The sequence below is a fragment of the Centruroides vittatus genome, unplaced genomic scaffold (genome assembly GCF_030686945.1).
Source record: "Centruroides vittatus isolate TY-2023 unplaced genomic scaffold, ASM3068694v2 scaffold_435, whole genome shotgun sequence".
Classification (NCBI taxonomy): domain Eukaryota; kingdom Metazoa; phylum Arthropoda; class Arachnida; order Scorpiones; family Buthidae; genus Centruroides; species Centruroides vittatus.
The window spans coordinates 3,067,438-3,092,547 of NW_027122708.1; the positions used below are offsets into that span (position 1 = coordinate 3,067,438).

General features: G+C 32.1%; 1 protein-coding gene across 2 annotated transcripts in view; it reads right to left on the reverse strand.

Moving 5' to 3' along the window:
* The window catches only part of LOC136989073 (meiotic recombination protein SPO11), a 39,780-nt gene that overhangs the window by 7,980 nt on the left and 6,690 nt on the right, over positions 1-25,110 (reverse strand). For both annotated transcript variants that reach the window (XM_067287165.1, XM_067287164.1), the window contains 6 exons: positions 24,114-24,180; positions 20,828-20,936; positions 18,900-18,983; positions 17,053-17,089; positions 13,651-13,760; positions 7,751-7,850 (listed from right to left, as the gene is read on the reverse strand). In XM_067287165.1, coding sequence (XP_067143266.1) covers positions 7,751-7,850; positions 13,651-13,760; positions 17,053-17,089; positions 18,900-18,983; positions 20,828-20,936; positions 24,114-24,180 — 507 coding nt within the window. The remainder of the gene's footprint in view (positions 1-7,750; positions 7,851-13,650; positions 13,761-17,052; positions 17,090-18,899; positions 18,984-20,827; positions 20,937-24,113; positions 24,181-25,110) is intronic.

The window sequence follows — 25,110 nt, forward strand, 5'->3', positions numbered from 1 at the left end:
AGTGACGGATCTATTGTTGTGTGTGTGTCTGGTGCCCATCTTCGTCTCCGTCTCCCGACCTCGGATCGACATCTTTCCATCAACGGAAGTCGACCGCATCGTCCTGGAGTCGCGGAGTCGTCGAGGGAACTGGCCATTCGCGACCTAGGGACACTCCTTCAAAATGAGACTATATTCGAAAGGAGAGGAAGACCCAGAGGCTGCTGCCGACCTAGAACTTCCAAGATCGCGGAAATCTTGTAAGCTTCTTTCGTGTCAAATAAACGGTTTCTTGTAACCGTAGAGTCTGTCTCAGTGCCGATCGCCCACATACGACCCTTCGCGACCGCTCGACCCTCTTGACATAGTCGGCACCCTGTCGGCAAACTCACACTGGTGTCAGGAAGTGGGATTTTAAATGCAGAATTTGCACAAATTCAGCGGGCCCACACTATAGTTGAGGATGCCGACATCAAAATTTCGCCCCGAAATTGAGTTAAAGGTGGGTCGGAACGATAGATGCTGAGACAGACACTTCGGCGCGAACTCGCGAGTTAGTTAGCAGTTCTCTTTCATTGGCCTTGGGAGGAATGATACCTGCTTTCTTCGGTGAAAGTAAGCGTATTATGACTTCTTCGATCCCTTAAAAAAATATCGAGCTTAGCTGGATGATCCCGCAGAAATGCTTTAGTTAACCAAGCGCAAGCTCGCAGGTGCGACAATGATAGAATAAATATGCTTGACCGAGCAAGAAAACGCCACTATAAAATAGTGCCAGCAGCGGGAGTTAGGCAAAATGTTCCGAGGTCAGTTTTTCAAAAAATAAGTAAAAACATTAAACTGAGCGTCAGGATGCTTGGCACTGCTTCATTCACAAAAGCTCTAAAGGTAGCCATTAGGGAAGAAACGAGTGACTAGCAGAATGCACAGTTTTGTCAGGCGCGAAGCTGAAATGGCAGAGAATAACCTAATGGATTCGGGAAGAGTGAAACTCCATAAGAAATCTGCGTTCGGTGCAAAGATGGGTCAAAATTTTAAACAGTTTAAAACTTTAGGAAAAATTGTTAGATAATCGAACATTGTCAGTACCGATAACTGGTGCGCAAAGATAATATTCAGAATAAACAAACAGGACAACCCATGGAACGAAGGAATAGCGAAGTAGGAAACGCACACCCCTATCCGAATTCGCTGCAATGCTTTTCACAACCTCATAACATGCAACCACTGTCGCCCGATTGGTACGGAGAAAAGGACGTCCCTCTGCCATCTCTAGTCGAGTGGAGATCGAGGCCAATGCGTTGCAGGTTCCGATTATAAATCCATCGTATTCATTGCGATATAGGCTAATTATTTCAGTAGATACTCTTTCATCAACCGCAGAATAGGCAAATCGAATCCGAAGTCGATCGAAATTTAGAACAGGCACTTTATGTAGAGGATTTTCTGACAGTATTAGCCCGGAAACAGGCCAATGCGACCGCAACTAGATGCTTAGCTTTTCTCAGTCCCAAGGTAGACGCAAAGCAAGCAGATTGTCAATTGCAAAAAAAAATATAGCAACTTTAACCTAAGGTCAAGATTATAAGCGATTACGGTATCCTACTCTCTATTTTCTATCGGTCCGGTTTTGCGAACTGTGAATGATGAACTTTCATTCTGGAGAGGAGAGATCATCATAAAAACAAAAGCGAATGTTAATTTTAATTGAATTCACGTTTTCTGAAAATAAAAATTGTCGCTGAAAAAAATGTATGCAAAAAACGTGCTTAAATGTTAAAATTGTCGCGAATCGGAATTCAAGTCAATGTGAGCGTGGTGCATTTCGAAAGGGAGCCATAGTATTGTTTTTGTTTCGTGTAAACTGTTCTGTCCATCCCTTACGAAGCGCTCACGATTGAGCCTACACTGGTCAAGGGAAGAGAGTCATGTCGGGGAAGCGACTTATCTCCTTGGTCAACGCCTTTCCAAAATTTTCTCATACTTAGGATAGATGACAGAAAATTGTCACTTTGTCCGTCCTAGAGAGAATGAGGATTTGATCACTCTCGAGAAAACTTAACGATGATCTTCTATTTGATTCGCGCTCATCGGAAAACAATTTTGTCGTGATCAAAACATTGATGAAAACTTCTGTTATAGATTGAGTAATTTATATAGTCAAAATGTCAGAAAATTTTTTCCTTTTTTGCGTACATGATGATTGATCATACCTGTCACAGTCGAGACTGCGAATAGACTCTGACCAGATCAAACGGAAGTTACGGAACAACACTCTGAACTGCGTGACCTTGATTAGCGGTAATCTGCGTCGGAAAACCGATGATAGAGAACTGTCACTGGTTCAAGAGACTGACATCCGGAAGTTATGGCCGTAAAGACATTGGCAAGATCACAACTGCACACCGTCAATGCAGAAGCTCCATGATCCTCTTTCGGTCCAGTACAAAAAAAAAAAAAAAAAAAAAAAAATGGAAAAGATTCGACCCCCATGGTAAAGACGAAGTTTTTCAGAAAACTTGGAACGGAACTAGATGCATAGCTTCGAAAAGCACGTGTCTTCAACTTAGATCCAGAGAACTCCGCGCTACACGTGCACCTGAAATGGCTATGAAGTTCCCAAGTTCCAATTCTGATTGAAACAGGCGAATTAAACTAAACGTTGAACCTGTTATCAGATTTCTGAATCAGATGTTCCGAAAAATTAGGAAGGGAACACGAATACATTCCATTCCTCCCCCCTCCGTTTCAGACCATTTTCTGAAAATTTTGAGATTATGTGAATTGCTCAGTCTGAAAACGAAAAAAAAAAACTCACATGTTTTAGAAAATAGTTTGTCGATCATTTATGTTGTTAAAATATTATTCGATGACCGTGATTGTTATTTGATTATTTGTAACCAATCTTATAAACAGACATGTGATGTTACACAAACATTTCGATGAATTGTAAACGATATTCTATACCATTCAATAATGTATCGAAAAAAAAAACTTTGGTGTAACGCGAAACCGAACGCGCGCCAGAGAAGGCTGGATTCTCAGACAAGTATCGCTGTTACGTCACTTGGCAAACAAAGGGAGAAAGGACTGTCAGCTTCCAGAGCTGCCAGCTAAAATGTCGTTATTCCGTTACGACATTTTAAATTGGCGGGAAGCTCTGTGAGGCTCTGGATAGGTCCGAACCTCACTGAAATTTGCGTTAAAATCATTTCTTTTTAGAAAAAGATTATTTTTTTAGAGGAAAAAAAAAATAGAAGTTAGAAATAGTTTTTCTTAAAGAAAACGACGCGAACTTTTAAACAATAGAACAATGGGGAAACGTAGATCGTCTATCTCCGAGTGGGAATCGAATTAAACTTCGATTTTGACCTCTCCCGCGCCCCCGAAAGGTTTCGAATTGTCACCAGGTGACGAGAAGAGACCAATCGGAAAGCGGAATCGGAGGAAAACAGATAAAACCTGAGAATTCAAGGACGCGAGGGCTTCTTCTCCCGAAAGTTCCAAGTGACGGATCTATTGTTGTGTGTGTGTCTGGTGCCCATCTTCGTCTCCGTCTCCCGACCTCGGATCGACATCTTTCCATCAACGGAAGTCGACCGCATCGTCCTGGAGTCGCGGAGTCGTCGAGGGAACTGGCCATTCGCGACCAGGGACACTCCTTCAAAATGAGACTATATTCGAAAGGAGAGGAAGACCCAGAGGCTGCTGCCGACCTAGAACTTCCAAGATCGCGGAAATCTTGTAAGCTTCTTTCGTGTCAAATAAACGGTTTCTTGTAACCGTAGAGTCTGTCTCAGTACCGATCGCCCACATACGACCCTTCGCGACCGCTCGACCCTCTTGACATAGTCGGCACCCTGTCGGCAAACTCACAATATTGACTGAGAAGTTCTCCCTCACCACCATATAGCCCAGACAATGTTCCATCTGACTACCATCTCTTCTGCTCCATGCAACACTTTTTAGATGGAAAGCAGGTCACTGATGATAAAGAAGATGAAAATTGCACTTGCAAAGTTCTTCAAGTCAAAACAGCCTGAGTTTTATTCAATAGGAATCTGTTACTTGCCCAATTGAAGGTGTTTGAATATAATGGCAATTATTTTTTGTTTTTGAAATAAATGTACTATGAAACACTAGAAAATTCCAGAAACTTTTGCATCAACTCAATAGTTGTGGTCAGTGGTGTAACTATATATGAGTGGGCCCTTGTGCAACATTTCCAGAATGGTCCCAACAGGCTTTTTGAATTTTTTTTATTCACAACACAGCCTAATATAAATAAAAGTTTGTTTTCTTTCTTGCGAAGACACAATGCAGTGACAGTAGATTTAAAACACTGGGCAAATTTAATAAATAAAAGTGTAAAGTGATAAGAGCAAAGTATTTTGTTCATTTTCAAAACAGTAAACTACATTAATACCCGGTCTACTTAATTTGTGATTAACATTGGCCACCTTTTTTCTGGACTTTTTTCTGAATTGTAGCCTTATTCAGAAGCAAATACTGATCAGTTAACGAACAAATTGGATAATGAACACTTTTGCGAAAGATTTTTATTTTCGGACAATGAACACCTCACAGAGCAAACACAAGAAGCAACATAAAATAACAAATATTGATTGGTCTTCCCTTATCTTCAGGTAACAATTCGAAACCTTTTGGAGTGTGGGAGATGTTGACATTGGTGCTCAACCCGGTATATACTGATCGGATAGTATTCTTCCAAACTTTGAAACTCTCCCTTGTAATTCCAGCCTTTTATTTTTCTGACAGAAACAATTCTTTTATAGTATTTGCGAGACTGTCAGGTGGGCACTTGTTAAGTTTTGTGTCAGTTTTTATTTTCGAAAGGTGAGAGTATAATAACAAAGGTAGAGTGTGGGCAGAAGATGTCTGATGTTGCTGGGCAGTATGGCTCGAACAGGTCTACAGTAGGCCTCAGTTCAATCTTATTTAAGAAAGATACTGTATTATCAAGAAGATTCAAGCAGCTTAAGGAGTAACAAAAATCACATCTGAGAATTGATGAGCTCATAATTCTTTAACCTGAAACTGATCTGATGACAGAAGAACACCAAGAACTCTTGAATGAAGAACACCAAGAAACTTGGCAATATATGTTTTCTTCTGAAAAAGAGGATTAATGCTGATATCTGCTATTAAACATCTTTTGAAGAAGTAGGAGGATGTCAGAACAACAGTCTTAGAATGGCATCCAAACCAGGTTGAGGTTAATAGGCTTAGGGATCTCTACAATTACAATGCTATTAATTACTTCTGAAAAATCCTGAAGAAAAGAGAAAAGCAATCAACATTAGACAGATTCTTTAACCCCCACAAACGGAAAAAACATGAATAATAAAAATGCAAGACTGTGTATTTACGTATTTTTATTATTACATATAAATAAACATAGAAAGTATATATTTTTTATTTTTTGGGGTCTCCAGAACGAATTAATCAAATTCCCATAAAAACCTATGGTAAATTGATAATCGCTTAAACGAACAATTCGGATAGCTAACAAAGTCTTGGAACGGATTATGTTCATTAACTGATCACCCACTGTATATATTTGCTTCTGAATTCTCAATAGAAAGTAATGCTAAACTTCTTACAAGGAAATTCTTTCAAGTGAATGTTGAGTTAACACTTGAAATGCCATCCTTACCTACTTTGAGGTCAGAGAAGACAATTCCATAATTCACTAACTTTGTAATTGTTCACATGACCTGCTAGGCCAGATTAAGAGGTAATTAAATATCATGATAATGAGAATTATTTTTATTAATAAAATGAGTGAAACAAAGTGCAAGTTTATGATGGCAAAATGCAAATTTTCAAGTGGCAGCCATTTGTGTATTAAAAATGAGCTCTAGCAGATTTTCAAATGAGTCAACTGGGTTCCCTATGTTGTAACCAAATCTCTTCCATGTGTACTAAATTATATTCTTAAATTGTGATGATCAAAATTAGTCACAAATACATGAATGCATTCTCTTGATGACTCTTCAGTTATTCAACTTTAGCAGCTCTGTTCAATCTTACAAATTTACCATTTTGAATTTTTGGTGTTTGATCTAGCCTAGTGGGTAATTCAAACAATTGCAAATTTAGTGGCTTATGAAATTGTATTTAAGTCAAGATGAAGTTCCAAGCCTCAACTCAACATTCACCTGAACAGATTTCCTTGTTAGTCTTTCTTTGGCCATTGAACAAAAAATATTCTGAAAATTGGATATATCTAGATTAGGTCCAATATTCTGATATTTTGACAAAATGTGATATTTTTGAACCCTCTTGTGAAAGCTGCTGGTGTTTGTCACATTATAGCAGTAGTCAGTTTGTTTAAATTTATGAAGTATGTGTTATTTACCATATATGAAACAAATCAATGAGCCATAACTTATCAAAAGAATCCAGAATAGAATATCGGGATGATTTACAAGAAAAAATACTATCATCATCATCCATCATCTTGCTAGTACAATGAGCATTTGAAGTTCTATGCTGCAGACAATGATTCACCAGTTAAATATTCTTAATAGTTTTAGGTTGTCTTTTGTTTTGTCCAACTATCTTTTTTAGTGGCTGTTCTTGAGGTCAAACTCCTCCATTGTTTGGATATAGACAAATTTTGGCAGCCAGTACTGATGCATTCTTTCAACATAACCCAGCAATCTAATTTGTCTGCCTTTAAAATTTGTGTTATATATGTAATACTGTACAGTTGATATATTTCTGTGAGATGTGGACAACAAACTAAGATGAAAAACAGTTATAGCAATTCAAAAACATAAGTCTACAAAGAATTTTTGATCCAGTCTAAAATAATGAATGGAAAAAAGATTTAAAAAAAAATATATCCAAAATTTTACACTCAGAATGGTAGGCCAAGTGGGAACCCTGTAAATTATATAATTATTTATAGTTTTACACTAGAAAAATTAGTCAAGTCTGCCATATAAGAGAAATGTGCACAAATAACAGCCTTTCTCTCAAAAAAGAAAAAAATAATCAATTTCTGTTAGAGTGGAGTGCTAGGAAGTTTCAATAGCAGGGCATCAGGTTAATAACCATCTCAGTTCAAGATGGACAGATGGAAATGTTGCCTACTTGAGGAATGCAAGATGGATTTCCTGCCATGTGATCCATCCTCTCCATTTGCCTAGTGTGTATATATCCATAACTTATAAGGCAAGTGGATTTTTTTCTCTGTTCATCCAAGCTTATCTTACGACAGTGGTGAAAAATATTTTTTTGGATGAGGGCCACATGTAAACTTCATAAGTTTCAATTTCTGGCAAGCTGCATGCATTTTTTTCTTATGGAGTTTCAGGCTTTAAGCCTGCTGAGTACCAACATACCCCATAATAACTGCCAGTAGACTAAGTACTAAAATAATATATGCTAATGATATTCAAACTAGTAATGTTTTGCCTTATTGTGTATGGGGTGACATAAAAAAAGGACATGTTCACTACAAAGAACAAACACTTGAAACTATAACATCAAACTTTATTCTCACATCACAACTGCAATTATCTTATCCTGAGAGTATAGTTTGTCAATGGAACAATTGCCTTAATGCCAGTGGAAATTTCTTCTAAATGGAATGTATACCTACTGTGTTCAAACAAACTTTTGGATTGTCCCTTATTTTTTGCTTTTATGATTTTAATCTATTTTCTTCAAATTGTAATAAAATTATAAAATATTATAATATTCAATAAAATAATTTTTTAAATAACTTTTAATAATTTACCATGAGGATCTGCATCTGCTAAAGCCAAAACAGGAATATGAAGTGTATTCCATAGTTTATGTATCAATTTTCTAGTATTTATATCTGGAAAACCTTTTCCCTTTAAATATATAAGAAAAATAATTTAGCATTAGCATTAATTGTATCAACAAAAAAATGTGTAAATTATATACATTTTAGAACAAAATACCATTAGTAATGCAATTGAAATAAATTATTGTAACATAATAAACTATTATGTTAATTACCAAACATTATATTTTAAATTCAACTAATATCATTTCATTAATAAACTTCTTTATTGGAGTATATATAAGAGTTCTAGCCTGTTCAAGCAACAATTTCTTTATTTATCAAATGTTTCCAATTATCTAAGTAGCCATCATTAGGATCAAACATGTAATAGAATTCATTTTAACTTTAAACATTAATGTTTTTAACAATGTTCTAAATGTGGATCAATGACCAATAACTAAAATAACATAAATAAAACAAAAAAACAAATATGTATTTTATCTTTTTTTATTATGGTCTTGTTATTTATCAGGGGAGGACATCTGCTGTCCAGCAACATTTCCTAATGTAGATGAAATAAACAAATACAAAAAATAATAATAAGATACCATAAAATATAAAAATATATATCACATAATAATACATCATAAAAAACAAACAATGATAATCACAAGATCTGTTAAATATATACAACAATAACTGGAATGTAATTTTGTCCCCATTGTAGTTTATAAGAAATTTCTATGCTGCTGATAAGCTAGCAGCATTCTTATGATTAATGCGCAAATTCTTAATACTATTTTTGTGTATAGTTATTTTTTTCCCAGAGTTTTGGTTCCTTTAGGTTTTTATGAGTTTTGCATCCATAAAATGTGGTACATTCTCAGGAACCAATGCATAATAGCCAGCATTATGAACTTTTCCCTTTACATACATTGTACAAATGCTCCTTGAGCCTGGTAGGAAGATTTTGGGATGTGTACCCTATATATTTTGCTGACTCTGTAAAGGGTAAAGGGTATTTCATACACTCCGGGATGTTGTAGGACCAATTATGTAATAAGTTGTTATCTGTATTGTTGCACTTATACATTAGTTGTTTGTTGCCCCATCTAATAGCCTTTCTGAAAAGGTTATCTAGCAACTTGCTGTATGTCACAATTATGATCATGGATGGCAGTGGTTTATTTTTTGGGGTGTCTTCTGTGGTTGTATCTATTAATTAAGGTGATGATAGTGTTTTGGTTGTATCTGTGAAGCCCGAGCAATACTAGAGCTCACATGTTAAAAATATCATAAAAGTGTCAAATCAAGGGATTGGGCTTTGATTCTAACGCTCATAAACATTAGAAGAAAAACCTAAATGAATTCAGGAACTAATAAAATCAAGAGAAAAAAATAAGTTTTTAAATAACCTTAAAAGGAGACAATCTGTCAAACTTTATAAGAATTCGAAATGCATAAATATGAGCAGGAGTTTCAAGGTGCGATTAATTTCCCTCGATCAGATTAAAACACATTGTTGAATTAAACCTTTGGTAGCCTGAAATGGTCTGTTATCTGCCTAGATACAGGAAACCGACCAATCAAAAGCTAGAGATCCAGGGAAGAGAAATCTTATAAAAACCTGGATCTCAAAGGCAAATGAGACTTTTCCTGACATCTAACGGATGAGACTTCTTCCTGACTTCTCCCAGCACCTAACAGAGTAGACTTCTTTCAGCTTCCAACTGAAGTCAACTATCTGGACTTTTCCTTGCCAACATAAATCTGTTTTGGACATCGGGCTTCCTCCATTTTGTCACCAGACCTCCAGACACCCTATAAACATCAACTGACTGCCCTGGAGCCAATGACTCACAGTCCAGTGCCTTCAGAACAAGACACTCTAGACTGTAAGATATAGTGTAAATAAATGGGTTTGTTTGTCACTGCAGCTATTTGCCTCACTTTCGTACACCCCACATACAATAAGTCCTGACATTTGGATATCATGAATTCGGCAACTTCACATATCCATGAGTGACTGCTATATTTTTGATCCTGTTTGACGGATTTTGTTGTTGGAACAGGCTAGAACTCTTTACATCTAACATCATTTCTTTAATGTTTTTTCTTTTTTCATAAATACAGGCTTATCTTATTTTTATTATGTGATTATAAATAACACTTAAAATTATAATTTACAATATTTCTTGATCAAATTGTTTTTAAACTAAAATTGATTAGATTGATATTAATTTTTAAAACAAAATAAATTTATTGAAACTTTATCATGTATTATTTAAAATCTATTTCTGTTATATACTTGTGTTCAAAAGTTAAGCAACAAAGTAAAAAAAGTAAATAAAAATTGTTGATAAGGTGATCTTAGATCCACTTTAACTGGGTACATCTGTGTGAAGGCATCAGTGGGGCACAAACCATTGGTCGTCTTGTATACAACTGGCCTGTACATAGCCATGTGTAAACAGTTTTCTGAGATACCACTCTTCCTGTTGATGCTGCATAGTCCAAAGCAAGCTAATGTGCAGTGATGTCCACTTCCTGGTCTTCATGACACTGTTCCTTCATTTTGATATCAGTTCCAATGGCAGCAAATTATGGAACAATTGACATTTAAGACTCAGGCTACTTCTGACTGTTGCTTCAAGATGCCCTATTGCCTCCCATAGCCTGCTGGCATTCGGCATGTCATCATCTCAGATCATGTCTACTCATTTTTCAAAATATGGCTATCTTGAGTTTGCTTCTAGACTCTGTAAAGCAGAGATACAGGCTCTGCACAAAACAGACCATTTTTATACCAGACATGTTTCCTTGCTAAAAATGTTGATATGCAAAATTTTTTCTGCTGGCTAGTTTCCACATTCATATATCTGTCATGCATGCAAATTTTTCAGCTACATGTTTCTTTTTCCAAATATGCAAATTTTTTGTTGCTTAACTTTTGGACATGAGTGTATTTATGTAACAAGAATATCTGACTCTTGGATGTCCACTGACTATCTCCTAAATTATTTGATCTTTTGAAGATTTTATTTAAAAATATTAAGTATTTATAAAATTGCACATTATATTCTATAATTTTAAAAGATTATAGAATACAATTGATTTGATCTGAAGTTGAGAAATCACTTTCTCAAAATATAGTGGGTGATCAGTTAATGAACATAATCCTTTCCAAGACCATGTTTGCTACCTGAATTGTTTGTTAACCAATTATTAATTTACCATAGATTTTTATAGGAATTTGATTTTGTTCTGGAGACCCCAAAAAATAAATAAAAAAATTACAGTATATACTTTCTTACTATGTTTATTTATATGTAATAATAGAAAAAAATATATATACACAGTCTTGCATTTTTATCAGTCATGTTTTTTTTCTATTTGTGGGATGTTAAAGAATCTGTCCAATGTCAATTGCTTTTCTCTCTTCTTCAGGATTTTTTGGAAGTAATTAATAGCATTGTCGTTGTAGAGATCCCCAAACCTATTAACCTCAACCTGGTATGGATGCCATTCTAAGACTGTTGTTCTGACATCCTCTTACTTCTTCAAAAGATCTTTAATAGCAGATGTCGACATTGATCCTCTTTCATCTTCCTCTTTTTCAGAAGAAAACACATCTTGCTGAGTTTCTTCATGTTCTTCATTTAAGAGTTCTTGGAGTTCTGTCGTTAGATCTGTTTCAGATTCCATTATGAGTTCTTCAATGTCATCTTCATTCACCTCCAATTTCAGATCTCTAGTAGTCTCAGTTTCATCCATAATTTCAGGGATATAATCTCTGTCTCTTTGAATGCAAAGGACACAGCTTTCACCAAGCACAATTCAACTGTCGGAGACTTCTGACCATGCCTTTTGAATGAGCTGTATAATTTCAACACTATCAAATTTTTCTTTCCAAAATGTTTTTAATGTCATCATTGAGGAGAACTGGCATGCTTCAAAACACCAATGAAACAGTGCATGAATGTACAATTTCTTGAAACCTGCAATAACCTCTCAATCTATTGGCTGAATCAATGAAATGGTATTTGAAGGTAGAAACTGAACTGTCAGCCAGGGAAAGTCTTCCAGCAAATTATCTTCAAGGTCTTTGGGTGTCCTGATGCATTGTCCAATAGCAACAGTGCTTTCAATGGCAATTCATTGGTCTGAAGGTAATCCTTGATGCTTGGAGCACAAACTTCAAACAGCCATTCTTTGAAAAGAGCCTGCGTGACCTATGCCCTTTTATTCGATATCCACATCACTGGCACTGGCAGTTTTTCTTTAATTATGGAAGTTTTTTTGAATGCTCTAGGGTTCTCAAAGTGTTAGACAAGAATGAGATAAGCATCATATCACAACTAGCATTAGCTTCCAAAAATAATGTCAATTGGTCTTTCATGGGTTTATGCTGAGGAATAATTTTCTTATCTTTCATGATGTAGGTACAGTTGCACTTCCAAAATAAACCAGTTTCATCAGAATTGAAAATTTGTTGTGGACAATATCCTTCTTTTTTTTAATGAATCCTTCAAATTTGAGACAGAACTTCTCAGCTTGTTCTTTATCTTCACTCACCATGAATTACCACATGTTTAATACCAGATCTCCTTCTAAACTTTGCAAACCATCCACTGGTAGCCTTGAATTCTATTTCCTCGTGTGATAAATGTGGAGTTTGCTTCTTCGGTTCTTCAAAAATTTCTCTAGCTTTCTCTTGAATGATAGTCATATTATTTATATCTCTTTTTATTTCCCTTTCTTTTATCCAAATTAAAAGCAATCTCTCCATTTTTCCATGGATGGCACATCTTTGTTTCTCAGATGTGATTTCAGCTGCTTGAGTCTTCTGGTAAGTCTTCTTTCTTAGCTAAGATTGTGCCTACTGTAGACCTGTTCAAGCCATACTACCTAGCAACATCGGACATCTGTCTACTTCTACTTTGGCTATTATCTCTTGCTTGGTTTTTATGGTGAGCACAGTTCTTGACACTCCACTCTTTTTAGGCTTCATAATATTATTAATTTCTATTTGAAATACAGTAAAAAGTTCAGAAAAGCACTCACAAAAATTCAGAGAACAGAATTCAACTAGTGCATGACAGAATTATGTAAATGTGAGGATTAAATGAAATTCAAAATTTTGGTGTTAAAACATTAACAAATATCCGATAGGACAGTTAAACTCTCACCTTTTGAAAATAAAAACTGACGCGGAACTTAACAAGTGCCAGACAGTCTCATAAAGAATATAAAAAATTATTTGTCAGAAAGGTAAACAAAAAGCTGGAATTACAAGGGAGAGTTTCAAAGTTTGGAGGAATACTATCTGATCGGAATTGGATTGAGTGTTGACGTCTCCTGCGCTCCAAAAGGTTTCGAATTGTCACCTGGAGACAAGGGAAAACTAATCGGTATTCATTACTTTACGTTGCTCTTCTTGTGTTTGTTATCCAAAAATGTGTTTATTACCTGAACATAAAAATCTTTTTTAAAAGTGTTCATTGTCCGATTTGTTCTCAGTCCAAATTGTTTGTTAACCAATCACCCACTGTATGTTTAATCAAAGGCTATAAAGAACATAATCCCTTAAACATTATAGTGAGGTATTGATTATTTTATTTTATTTGTTTTGATATTTATTGATTATTTATTTGATTATTTTATTTTATGAGTATTAATGGAGTCATATGATTAGAACAAAAATATATACTTAAAAACTTTAGAAAAATTTATAAACTATATAGACATACTTTAATATAACCATTTGATATTTTGAAAAAAATATGTACTATTTATTATTATTTCTAAAGAATGAAATTTTTAAATAAACAAAATTATCATGTCACAGTTTTAATTAAATTATATAACTTTAAAAAAATTCTTACTGTAATTATAATGCATGGCCCCAAATGAACTGTAAATTTTTCATCTAGTAGCTTTTGAAATGTTGCATCTTTTTCAATAACTAATATAAACTTAGCATTTGAACTTATATCTTTAAATAAAGTTGAGAAAATATGTTAAATTATTATTATTAAGTAATCTTTAAATATCTAATAAATTTATATAGCTACTCCCCATTTAACAACCTACTCATTTAATGACTACTTTGACTTATAACTAACTCCAGTGTGGGAATCCCCTTTCTTAATCTTGGTCTCATTCCCACAGTCCATCAATATTCATTACACCAAGCATTTGCAATCTTCAAGATTACATATTTCACTTATAAATTTGTACTTTATTGTGCATCCCATTTGAAAAATTCAGTGACTAAAATAATAATTTGAATGTCATTTTTTTTTATGAATGAACTTTAAGTTTTTTGGTACAGTACATCATTTTTATAATTTTTGCCAATTGTATTTTTTTAGAATAATAGAGACTTGCACAAAAAAAATATATAAATTTTTTTATAGAGTCTTTTCTTTCCCTGTTTCACAGACCAACTTAGAAGTAACAGTTAATTGGCTTGAAGAAATAAAAAATCTTCTTAAGACAGCAAAAAAAAAATAGAATATTAAAAATTACCACAAAGTTAAAATGATCAAAACACCAACCTTTTATTTGAGGCTATGGCACTTTCACAATTAAACAATGATTAAAATTTCCACAATATCTACTGTGTCTTGTAGCACTTTTAACTGTTTCTAACCCTCTGGTGGTCTTTTTGGATAATCACAAGGTTACTTTGCATAAAGTCATATTTAAAGATGATATATCCCAGGAGTTTCTTCATTTAGAATAATAATTGTATTTTTATGTTCTGTAATATGTAAGAGATACAAACTAAAACAAAGTTATCAAGTTTCCTTTAGATCCTTTAGATTTATCCAAAATAAATAAAAACGATTAAGCTCCTCACTTATTGACCAATTCACTTAATCTAGTCATAGGAATGGAACTTAGTTACTAAGTGAAGAGTGGCTATAAATGACAAATTATATAGAATATCTATCTAATTTTATATTCAACTGAATAAAATAATGGACAAAATTCATTTTTCAAGCATTTGCAATAATATTTTAATCTTTAAAAGTTTTCAAAAATGGCTTCTCTTCATACTTAGCATTGATACATAACAATAAATTCAGAAAAAACTAGCACCATTTTATGAAGCATAAGAAACAAACTGCTTTTTTTCTGTAAGCCAAAATACATTTATTAAAATAAAAGCTTTTGACCTATTTTAGGCCATCTTCAGCTATTACACAATGAGAATGAAATGTCAATTTGGAAATAAATAAAACCGAATACAATATTTAAATTACAAAATATAGGAAACAAACAAACATCAAATTTACTAGGACATTGCATGACCATCATATCACTATAGAATTGAGGCAGAGCTGTATTTCTGTACATATAAGCTCTTATAGATGAGGCAAAATTAGCACTATATTCCACAAAGTACCTAAAAACTCACTATTTTTAAAAAACTTAGTATCAGAAGAATTTTGTTATTTTGGCTTTTTATTTTTAATAATGGTTACTACAGAGATGTCATTGAATAGTTACTGTATCATTATATTTATATTGACACAGCAGTGCAATGCCAAAATAAACTGTATGTAAGCCAAAAACTACAGTACGTGATAACAAATTTTAATTTCCAAGTTACATAGAGCTTCTAAGACATGAAAAAAATGAAGAGAATAAAATACCATTATCAACTTCCTCAATGATCTTGTTACTTCAAATGAGGGAGCTTGATGCAATGATCCCAAGGGTGTTCTCTTAAGCAGACTTGACTGCATACATAAAAATTCAATTCTCAATAAGCAAATTTAACAATTAAATACCGTATTTTACGGACTATAAGATGCACTTTTTTCTTCGAAAAATTGCCTCCAAAATTCAGGTGCGTCTTATAGTCCGTAGTGTCTTATAGTCCGTAAAATATGATATTTTTTTATTAAATAAAAAATAATTAATTACTCACTAGAATGATTAAAATTAGATAAAGTCATATCAAAAATAGGACAATTGATTGAAAATATGATTTAAAAAATCTAGCAATGAGTTACTTAAGTTTCCCAGCAACATTTAAAACTGTATGCACCATCTGTTATAATATTTTATTAAAAACTTTTTATATTTTTAATTATTATAAAATGTCAAAAAGCTTAATTTTGAGAATAGGGATAAGTTTTATATTAAAAAAAAAAAAAAGTAAATGCTAATAAAAAGTAAGTATCATGATTACATTCAAATGATACCAACAGAATAAAACTTTAGTTACTTGTTACTTAATAAAAATAAAATTTAAACAAGTTTTAAAATATCTGTTACTGATATCAAATTTAATTACAGCTGACCCTTAAAGCTGATAATCCAACAGGTATGGGACCAAAGGGGTGTCGGATTACCAAAAGTGTCCGGATTACCAAAAGTGATTACATATTTGGCATTGTTTTGCTAGCAGTAGCCTACAATATTCCTACGTTTTATGAGTAAAATGCTGCCTAGGTTAATATGGAAATGAAACACCCATTTCGGTTAACTAAAACATGTTTATTAAAAGAAATATGGAAGCCAATAAATGTACATACAGTATGTATAGGCATAAATAATACAGTACGTACAGAACTGCTCATGGAAAACACAAGAAATGTGTGTCATCGTGTAAGAATTGGGTGGGCAGATTCATGTCGTGACATCCTTCTGTGCATGCAGACACGCAATGGGACAGGGACTACGGTGACCTTGATGGGAGGTGCGTCGGACTACTGAGCATGTCGGATTACAAAAGCGTTGGATTATCAAGGGTCAGCCGTATTTGTTTTTACATACATATAACAAAACATCTTGTTTTATTGGCACTCACTTGACTAACCACTTCTGTTATTAGCATTTAGCATTTATTATAAATTAAAGTATTATTCTATTTAGTATTTATAAATTAAGTATTTATAAATTAAAGTATTAAAGTATTTAAGTAAATAAAATATAAAACATGGCCGATGGTATTACATTTAATGCATTATACTTAATTGTATAAATAAATATAAATTACAACGTTTAACAAAGATACTTTGCTTCTGTTATTTATTCATCGTTCGCAAAAAGGTTGCCTCCGTACTTGTGAAATTGTGGATTGTCAACTGGAACGAACAACAGATAAATAATGGAAGCAAAGTATCTTTGTTAAACGTTGTAATTTATATTTATTTATACAATTAAGTATAATGCATTAAAGTATTATTCATCAAATTAATGAGAAATGTATAACATTTTTATTTAAAGTACGTTATAAATTTATAATACCAATGTATATAAAAGGATACTTGTTATATTCTCAATATCTGCAGGAATAAGCATTCCCTACAAAATAAAAATGAAAGTATAAATATTTTTAAACATCAGTTATAAAAATAACTACAACAAAGGTAATTTTAAAATTTAATAGAAAAAAAAATTAGCACAAATAAATTATACAAACATTTCTTCATAAAAGTCAACCAAGATGTGTTTCATCAGAACAAATATTTTAGACACAAGTAAAAAAAAAGCAAAATATTCTCTCTCTCTCTCTCTTTTTTATTTTATATGTAATACATTCAATTTGTTAGCTTATATATGTATACACACACACACACAACACCTTGGATGTTTACAGACATTGATGTTTGGGAATTTGATAATTTGTGATTAGAAATTTATGCACCAAAATTTCAACTTTTATGAAAGGCACAAAAGTTGAAATCCTGCTGTAATGGATTCAACCTTTTGGGAAATGAAACCTGGATTAAATACTACTATAAACTGGAGTTAGCACCTATACAAACTGAGCATTCAAGCATAAGGAAAGCTTAGGAGGCAGGAGGCCCCGATTAACTATATAGGAACTTCCAATTTGCAATGGGAGTCATGTTATTTCAATTCTAAAATTTTCCCCTGAAAGGAGTTAGATAGATGACTGGCATGACTCTATTGCTAACAGGAAAGTATGATGTACAGGGTCAAGACACTACTAATTTGAGATGGAGAGCATATGCTTTGAATTAAATAAATTAAAAATATGATTAATGAGCAATTATTTATTGTGACATTGTCACATTTTAAATCATATTTTTAATTTATTTAACTTAAAATATATGCTCTCCACCTCAAATTATTAGTGTCTTGCTCCTGTACATCATACTTTTCTTTTAACAACAGTCATGCCAGTCATCTATCTAACAATTTTTAGGGAAAAATTTTTGAATTGAAATAACATGACTTCTGGTTTGTATGGGATGTTTGTATATAGTTAATCAAGGCCTCCTGCACTTAAGGTTTCCATATCTGGTCTCATCTTTCATCTATCTAACTGTGTTCTCGAGATTAAAGAAAGATAGACAGATAACATTGGGAATTAAGCATCATATTTTTAATGGCAAATTTAGAGGTGCATAATATATGGCAATGCAAGCTACATTTTATTTCCATTCTAGCAATTTTCTGCAGGTTAGGTGCTAGCCAACACAGGTTATATGCAGGAAATTATAGTTGTTTCTTTTTGTTCATCAATGACTGAAATATCTGGATTGGATAAACATCAGCCAGTGGTGTACTCAAGATTTAATCTTGGGGAACAGAGTTGAACAGACAAACTGTTTAATGCAAATTCAATAAAATTCCCACCTTATGTAACTGCTAATTCATAAGTAATACAGAAATAGATCACATGTAACAATATAAATAAAAAAATGAATTTTAATTAAGAAAATATTTTGGAAAATTTACTAGTGTTTTTTTTCCTTTTACCTTGGAGGGTGCCAGGGCCTTTTGGCCCACTCATGGGTGTGCAACTGACATCAGTTATATATGCCAAAGTTTCTAAATATCTTAAATTATAATTAATTAAATAATAAATTTGTAACAAACCTGACTGAATATAGTAGTAAATTATTTCAAATATTAATATATTTTCCAAATTAAGTATCTAATGAAAAATAATTCATTGTAACCCATATTTCATCAGACAGACATTTATATTTGATAGTTAACATTACTCAATTGTAATAATCATCAATATTATTATTATTGAACCTAAAAACTATAGAACTTTTAACAAATACTTATCACAATTTTTAATATTACAATTTTCATTTTATTAAGTTAATTTTTAAAATATTTAATTTGAACTAACTATAGAATTACAGCAATCAATATAATTCTTTTCTCCATCTTGAAATCTTAAATTACCAGTTACATGTCCTTTAGAAGTAGCCATCTGAAATTTTATATTAAAATAAAATGATTTAAACATTTTATTATAAATTTTAATTCATTAAAATTCTTCATAAAAAATGTTTTAAAGTGGAGTTTTATGTTTCTTTAAAACAAGGGTCTCAAACTCAAATACAGCAAAGAACCAGTCAAATAGATGTATATCAGATTGGGCCGTATTCATTATTATTTTGTAAACCAAAATATACTGTAATTTAAAAAAGGCTCTGACAAAGGCCTTTACAACTTACATAAATAGTTAGACATTTCAATTTTTTTCTGTTTTAATCCCTGCAAGATGTTAGAAACATTTGATTTTTAGAAAAGAAATCATCAAGGCCACAGGCCAGATATGAAGCTTTAACAAGTCATATCTGGCCCATGAGCTGCCAGTTTGCAACTCCTACTTTAAAACTATTATTTCATTTCTCTTTTCATTTTCTCATTTTTTAATAAAATAATAATATAAATAATATTTATATAAAATAATATATAATATAAATAATAATACATAAATCTGTCAAATAATAGGCTTTCCTAGCCTATTATTTGACAGATTTATGTATTAAAGTAAATTTTTGAAAATAAATATAAATTCAAACATATTTAGACCTTAGAAAACTTACACAACAGTTTATGTAAGAATAGTCTATATCTCATCATAGTTGAATTCAATTTCTCTTCAAATTAGTAAAACTCACCAAAATGTGCATGGATAATATATAAATAGTCCAAAGGGTGCCCTGTCTGATAGCTAACAATTGCTCTTTACAAGTGCAAGCGTAGTGATTGACTCAAAGCACCCAACCTTGCCTTGGATTGGTTGACGTAAAATGTGTGTTATAATATTCAAATGTATACATATTCAGATTAAAACAAAAAAAAATGAAACCATTTTGATTTTGCAAAATCAGTCAGTGGCGTGGAGCCTTGTATGCTCACACTGTTCGCACCTCCCCTTGGCCGTCTCTGCTCATAGCTGCAATTGATGCAGTTTAATAAACTTTTACTGGAATTCTGACAACCTAACAAGATGGCAAAAACAAACAGTGGGTTTTGTTTGGGTTAATACAGATGAGTAGTTAGAATGGTATTAACAACATAACCATGGAAATGGACATATTGCTTCATCAGAGCTCACCAGATCCACAGCCCAATGAGTGAGATGTGCATCAGTCATTGTACATTCTGTACAAGTAGTACCTCTTTTACTGTAGTAACATGTATCTTAGCACTCCTCATCCTTCAGAAATTAAAGGGAGCTTGTCTTAATAATCTCAAATGGTAACTATATGTCATATTAACTGCACAGGCATATTTGTATATCTTTATTCAACAGTTAACACAATGAAGACAAAGATATATGAATATGTCTGTACAATTAATATGACATGTAATCACCACTTGAGATTCTTAAGGCAAGCTCCTTTAATTTCTGAGGGAGAAGGATTGCCAAAATACATCTTACTACAACAAAAGAAACTATACTACTACTACTACTACTACTACTACTATTCTGTCTAACCCAAATCACTAATTCCAAATCCCCTGTTATACTTCCAGAGCTTTTTCTCCTCAAGCTAAAAAAATTCTTTGAATCAGACATGTCTTTCATTCTCCATTTGAAACTTAGCACAATATAAAAATGATTATTTTTCTTTTTATGCAGGAACATGTGATCAACATGTTTCTGACAACCTGATTCTGACAATGACTACATTATCGGAATCAAAAACATTATAAAATAACTTCAACCTAAAAAATAAATTAATATATAATATATGAATATTAAAATAATTTATTTTATTTATTATTATAGTTTTAAAATATCTAGCAACATTTACTTACTATATGAAGCTGATTTCTTGGAACTTTCAATAAACATGAAATATCATCAATAATTGTATTTAATGTATTTTGTGAACCAAATAAATTGATATTTTGGTAATAAATCTCTCTATTCCAACAAAATAACAATTGTATTAAATATAGAATTATACATTTAAAGATAAAACAAATATTTACATAAATTACATTAATTTATTTATAAAAATATTTACAATGTTAATAGAAAAATAAAACATATTTTGCATCATTATTACAAGCTCAACTTAAAATTTATTTAGTTAAAAAATTAAATGATTAGATAAAATATTTTATTTAATTTTAATCATCCCAAATATACAAATATCAAGAAGATTTTACTGAGAAATTACTGAAGATTTTATTATTGAAAATGTTTGATTAATATTTAAATTTATTTTATACTCACTAACATACCTGGTGATGATCAGGTTAAAAAAACATCAAACAGGTTTGAAAACTACATGTGATTTTGTTAAACATTGGTATGATGCATGTAACAGTCAGTGACTATATACAAATAATTGCTTTTATTGTAGTGTTAGGAATTTCATCATTTTAGTTTTGATCGTCTCTTAATAAAATAAAATTTGTTTTATTTACATATTGTGGAATAGACTTGTTCCATCACATTTTACAAAATTATTTATGAAGGTTAAAATATTTCTCTCAAACAATGAAGACAGTATTTCTTAGTAGAGCAATCAGCAAAAAACAATTTAAAATTCTATATTTTGAGACAATAATTATATTTTTTTTAAAATATCAAAAGTCGATGGAAAATAATAAGAGTTTTTTGCCATCTCCTGGTCCTTCTATGATAAATCAGTGTACCAGAAGAAGAATGTGAAAAATTTAGTACTCACTAAAGATGGAACTATTTGGGAAATTGTAAAACCTGAAAATTCAAGTCAAAGAGCACCTATTCAAAATATTGTAAATCTGAAATTGGGTCCGGCTATGCAAATAGGAGCATAGTAGCTAGAAAACCAGTAAAAATCTTCAAACTGATTTTCAGTGCAGGAATGGTAAAGCATTCCTTTGCCATGTACAAACCTGCACAGTAAACTTTGCTAGAAGCCAATTCAACAGAGTAAACTGGAATATTTCTTTACCAAAGCTATAATCTTCTGCCTATAGTCTTAGCTACAGGTGCTTATGGAAGTATCAAGTTTGACTATGACAGTCTTTAGTCAAGTAAGTAGAGAGGTCCATTCTTTCAAGAAACTATGAGTAGAAACCAGTTATAATGAAATATGATTGTTTTGATATCTGACAAACATTATTCTGTCATCTGCAAATGGACAAGTTTGCCATAGCCTTTGAAATTTGGGATACAATTATAAAAAATTCTCATAACTGCTATGTCCCCAGTCCATATATCATAACAGGTAAGCATCTTCTTCCTTCAAAAGCAAAATGTCACTTCACCTATATTTATGGCTAGTAAGCCTGATAAGTATGTTAAACATTTTGGATAGCTATTGACAGATTCAAATAGGTTTGCAATGGTTTTCCTTATATCAGGAAAAAGCAAGACAGGCCTTCTGATCAGTCACATCAGTCACTGTCTTGCTGAGATCCTGGCAGTTGGGAGTTATACTTTATTGGACTTTCTCTGTGCTGTTTTGTCTTGCCTCTGGATCAAAGTTCAACATAAAGACCCTTCACCTGTCCACCTGGAGATCCAGTAATCTGAGGCATCTCAAATCTTCTCAACAAGGGATATAGTTTCCACCTTTCCTGTTTTCATTGCCACATCATTGTCTGATAACATCATCAAATTCTTGAAGGAGGGACTATTCACTTCTTACAAGGATTAAAATCCTTAGGGTATGTCTTACATGGCAGCATCCAGTAACCGCAGGTCTGAATGTGCTACCAAGCAGAGTGGACAAACTGGTATGAGCAAATCTGCGTATCCGGGGTAACTGCGTTTAGTGTGCAGTGACCACTAGATGATGCTTCTACATGCACATGCAAAAAGCAGCTACCAGCAAGTTTGATTACAACTTCCACTGCTCACACTTTCAAAGAAGAAAATGGTTAATTTTGTGGATGAATGAAAACAGAATACCAATTGTATATATAGTGTGTATACATAAATTGTGTATATATGTTCTATATACTTTAATTAATAATTTTTAAGTAGTATATTTAAATATTACTTAAATATACTACTTTTGTACATGTAACATTTTGAAAATAAAACTTTTTTTAACTTCTTTTTATTTGTTGTGTATCTGGTTAGTGATAACATTTACCTTTCAAATTTACCTTTTTAATGCTTGTCATATTTTCCATAGCAAGCATTTGACAAAGCTGTCTCACTGCCATTCTGTAGACAATATGCATCCACTCTGGACAGAGGTTGCTCATGAGTTGGAAGCACTTACAAAGATTCTTTCCACCTACAGTCACTAGACACTACCATGTAGGAAATACCCTTAGATATGTAGGATGTACCCTTACATTGAATTTTGTGTACCTTGGACATCATTGCAGATTTTTATAAAAACTTGATCTCTATCTCTCTCCAGTTTCCTGCTGTAATGGAGTTCATGCCTCAGTGTCTATACCCCCATTGTGTCTTCCTGAATGGCCTGTACTCTTTCACTAAGAGTGTTGCCCACTTCTTGGTAGATTGATATTGGGACCATAAACCATATCACAGGGATCCTTACACATAGCAGTGAAAGTGGAAGTATACAAAATGTTGTCTATTTGTTGAACAGGTCTGTGATCAAATGTGTGGTGTAGTACTGTGAGAATAACTCATTATTCCTAACGGGAATAAGCAGACATAATTCACACAGAAAAGCAAATGAGAATGGCTGGAAGGTCACACAGTTGTACCATGGTTATACTATGAGGTAATGTGTGAGCATTGCATTGAGATCCACAAAGGATCCTTTTTGAGCATCTACTGTGATTCTGGCTAAGATATGTATGGTATCATTTATCCCAGCACTAGTGCATTTCTAGGCACATGTTAATAAGATCACTTTTGTTCTTTGTCCTACCAGGAATCCACTTCTGAAGTTTGTCCCCATATTCTATATTACTAATCAGTCATAGTAACTGAGCGTAACTATCAATGTACTAAATTATAATTTATTGATTCTTATCAAGATTTTAAGACTTCATTAAAAAATGATAAAATATGACTTTAAATAAATCTATTATTATTCAAAATTATTTATAAAATTTATAATAAATATTTATTTTTAACTTCATAAATTTTAATGATAGAATTATTGTTCCTACTTACCTTTTTGTAGAATATGTATTTGTTTGGATCAAATGATATATCTTTGCTAAAATATGAAGAATTAATGCTGCAAAAGTATAACTTGTTAAGTAATTGAGGTATATTGAATGTTTGATAACTAATTCAATCTTTTTAAAATATTTTAACATATAAAATAATAAAATTTAATAAAATCTTATCTTTTCAAGAAAAATCAAATTTTCATTAAATTTTTATCAATAATCAAATATCATATTTGTATTCAGATTTATTTTTCTCCAAATTAAATGTTTTTGGAGAGAAAAGAAAATAAATATCATCATTTTACAAATACCCAATATCAGATTTTTAAATGTCTAAGATTTTTTGGAAAAATTTATTATATTTCAAATTTAAAGAAATATAAAAAATTTAATTATTATGCCTTTGTGTCCTCTAATTTAAAATTTATCTTGTATACTAGTACTTTTTTATCAATTAACAGGACTTATTATACTGGAATTATGGATGCAGATATTTAATCTTACAGATCAAAAATAATATTTTTTTATTTAGTTCACCTGTTAATTGATAAAAAAGTACTAGTATAAGAGATAAACTTTAAATATGAGAAATGCCACACTATTAATTATCTTGTACCTAAACTTAAATTTTCATAATTGGCAAAAGAAAAAGAAATATGCATTTTTTTTTTTTTAATATTGGCATAATAGCTGTATCCAAATTTTTCACGAATGAAACTATTATTTACTATTAAAGAGATAAAACTGAATAAAAAATATTTTTTGTATTTTAATATCATATCATATCATATTACTTATTTAAGATAGAGAATAATGACAATTATTTTGTTTTCTAATTTATATTCCAGAAAAACAATACTTTTATTTTTAAACTTAAGTTAAAATATCTTTTCTTTGACTTCTTCACAATTTCATATTTTAATCAACTTAAATAAATTTATTCAAGTTGATTAAAATATGAAATTACCCAGTAATTTTTTATTGTATACTTTCTA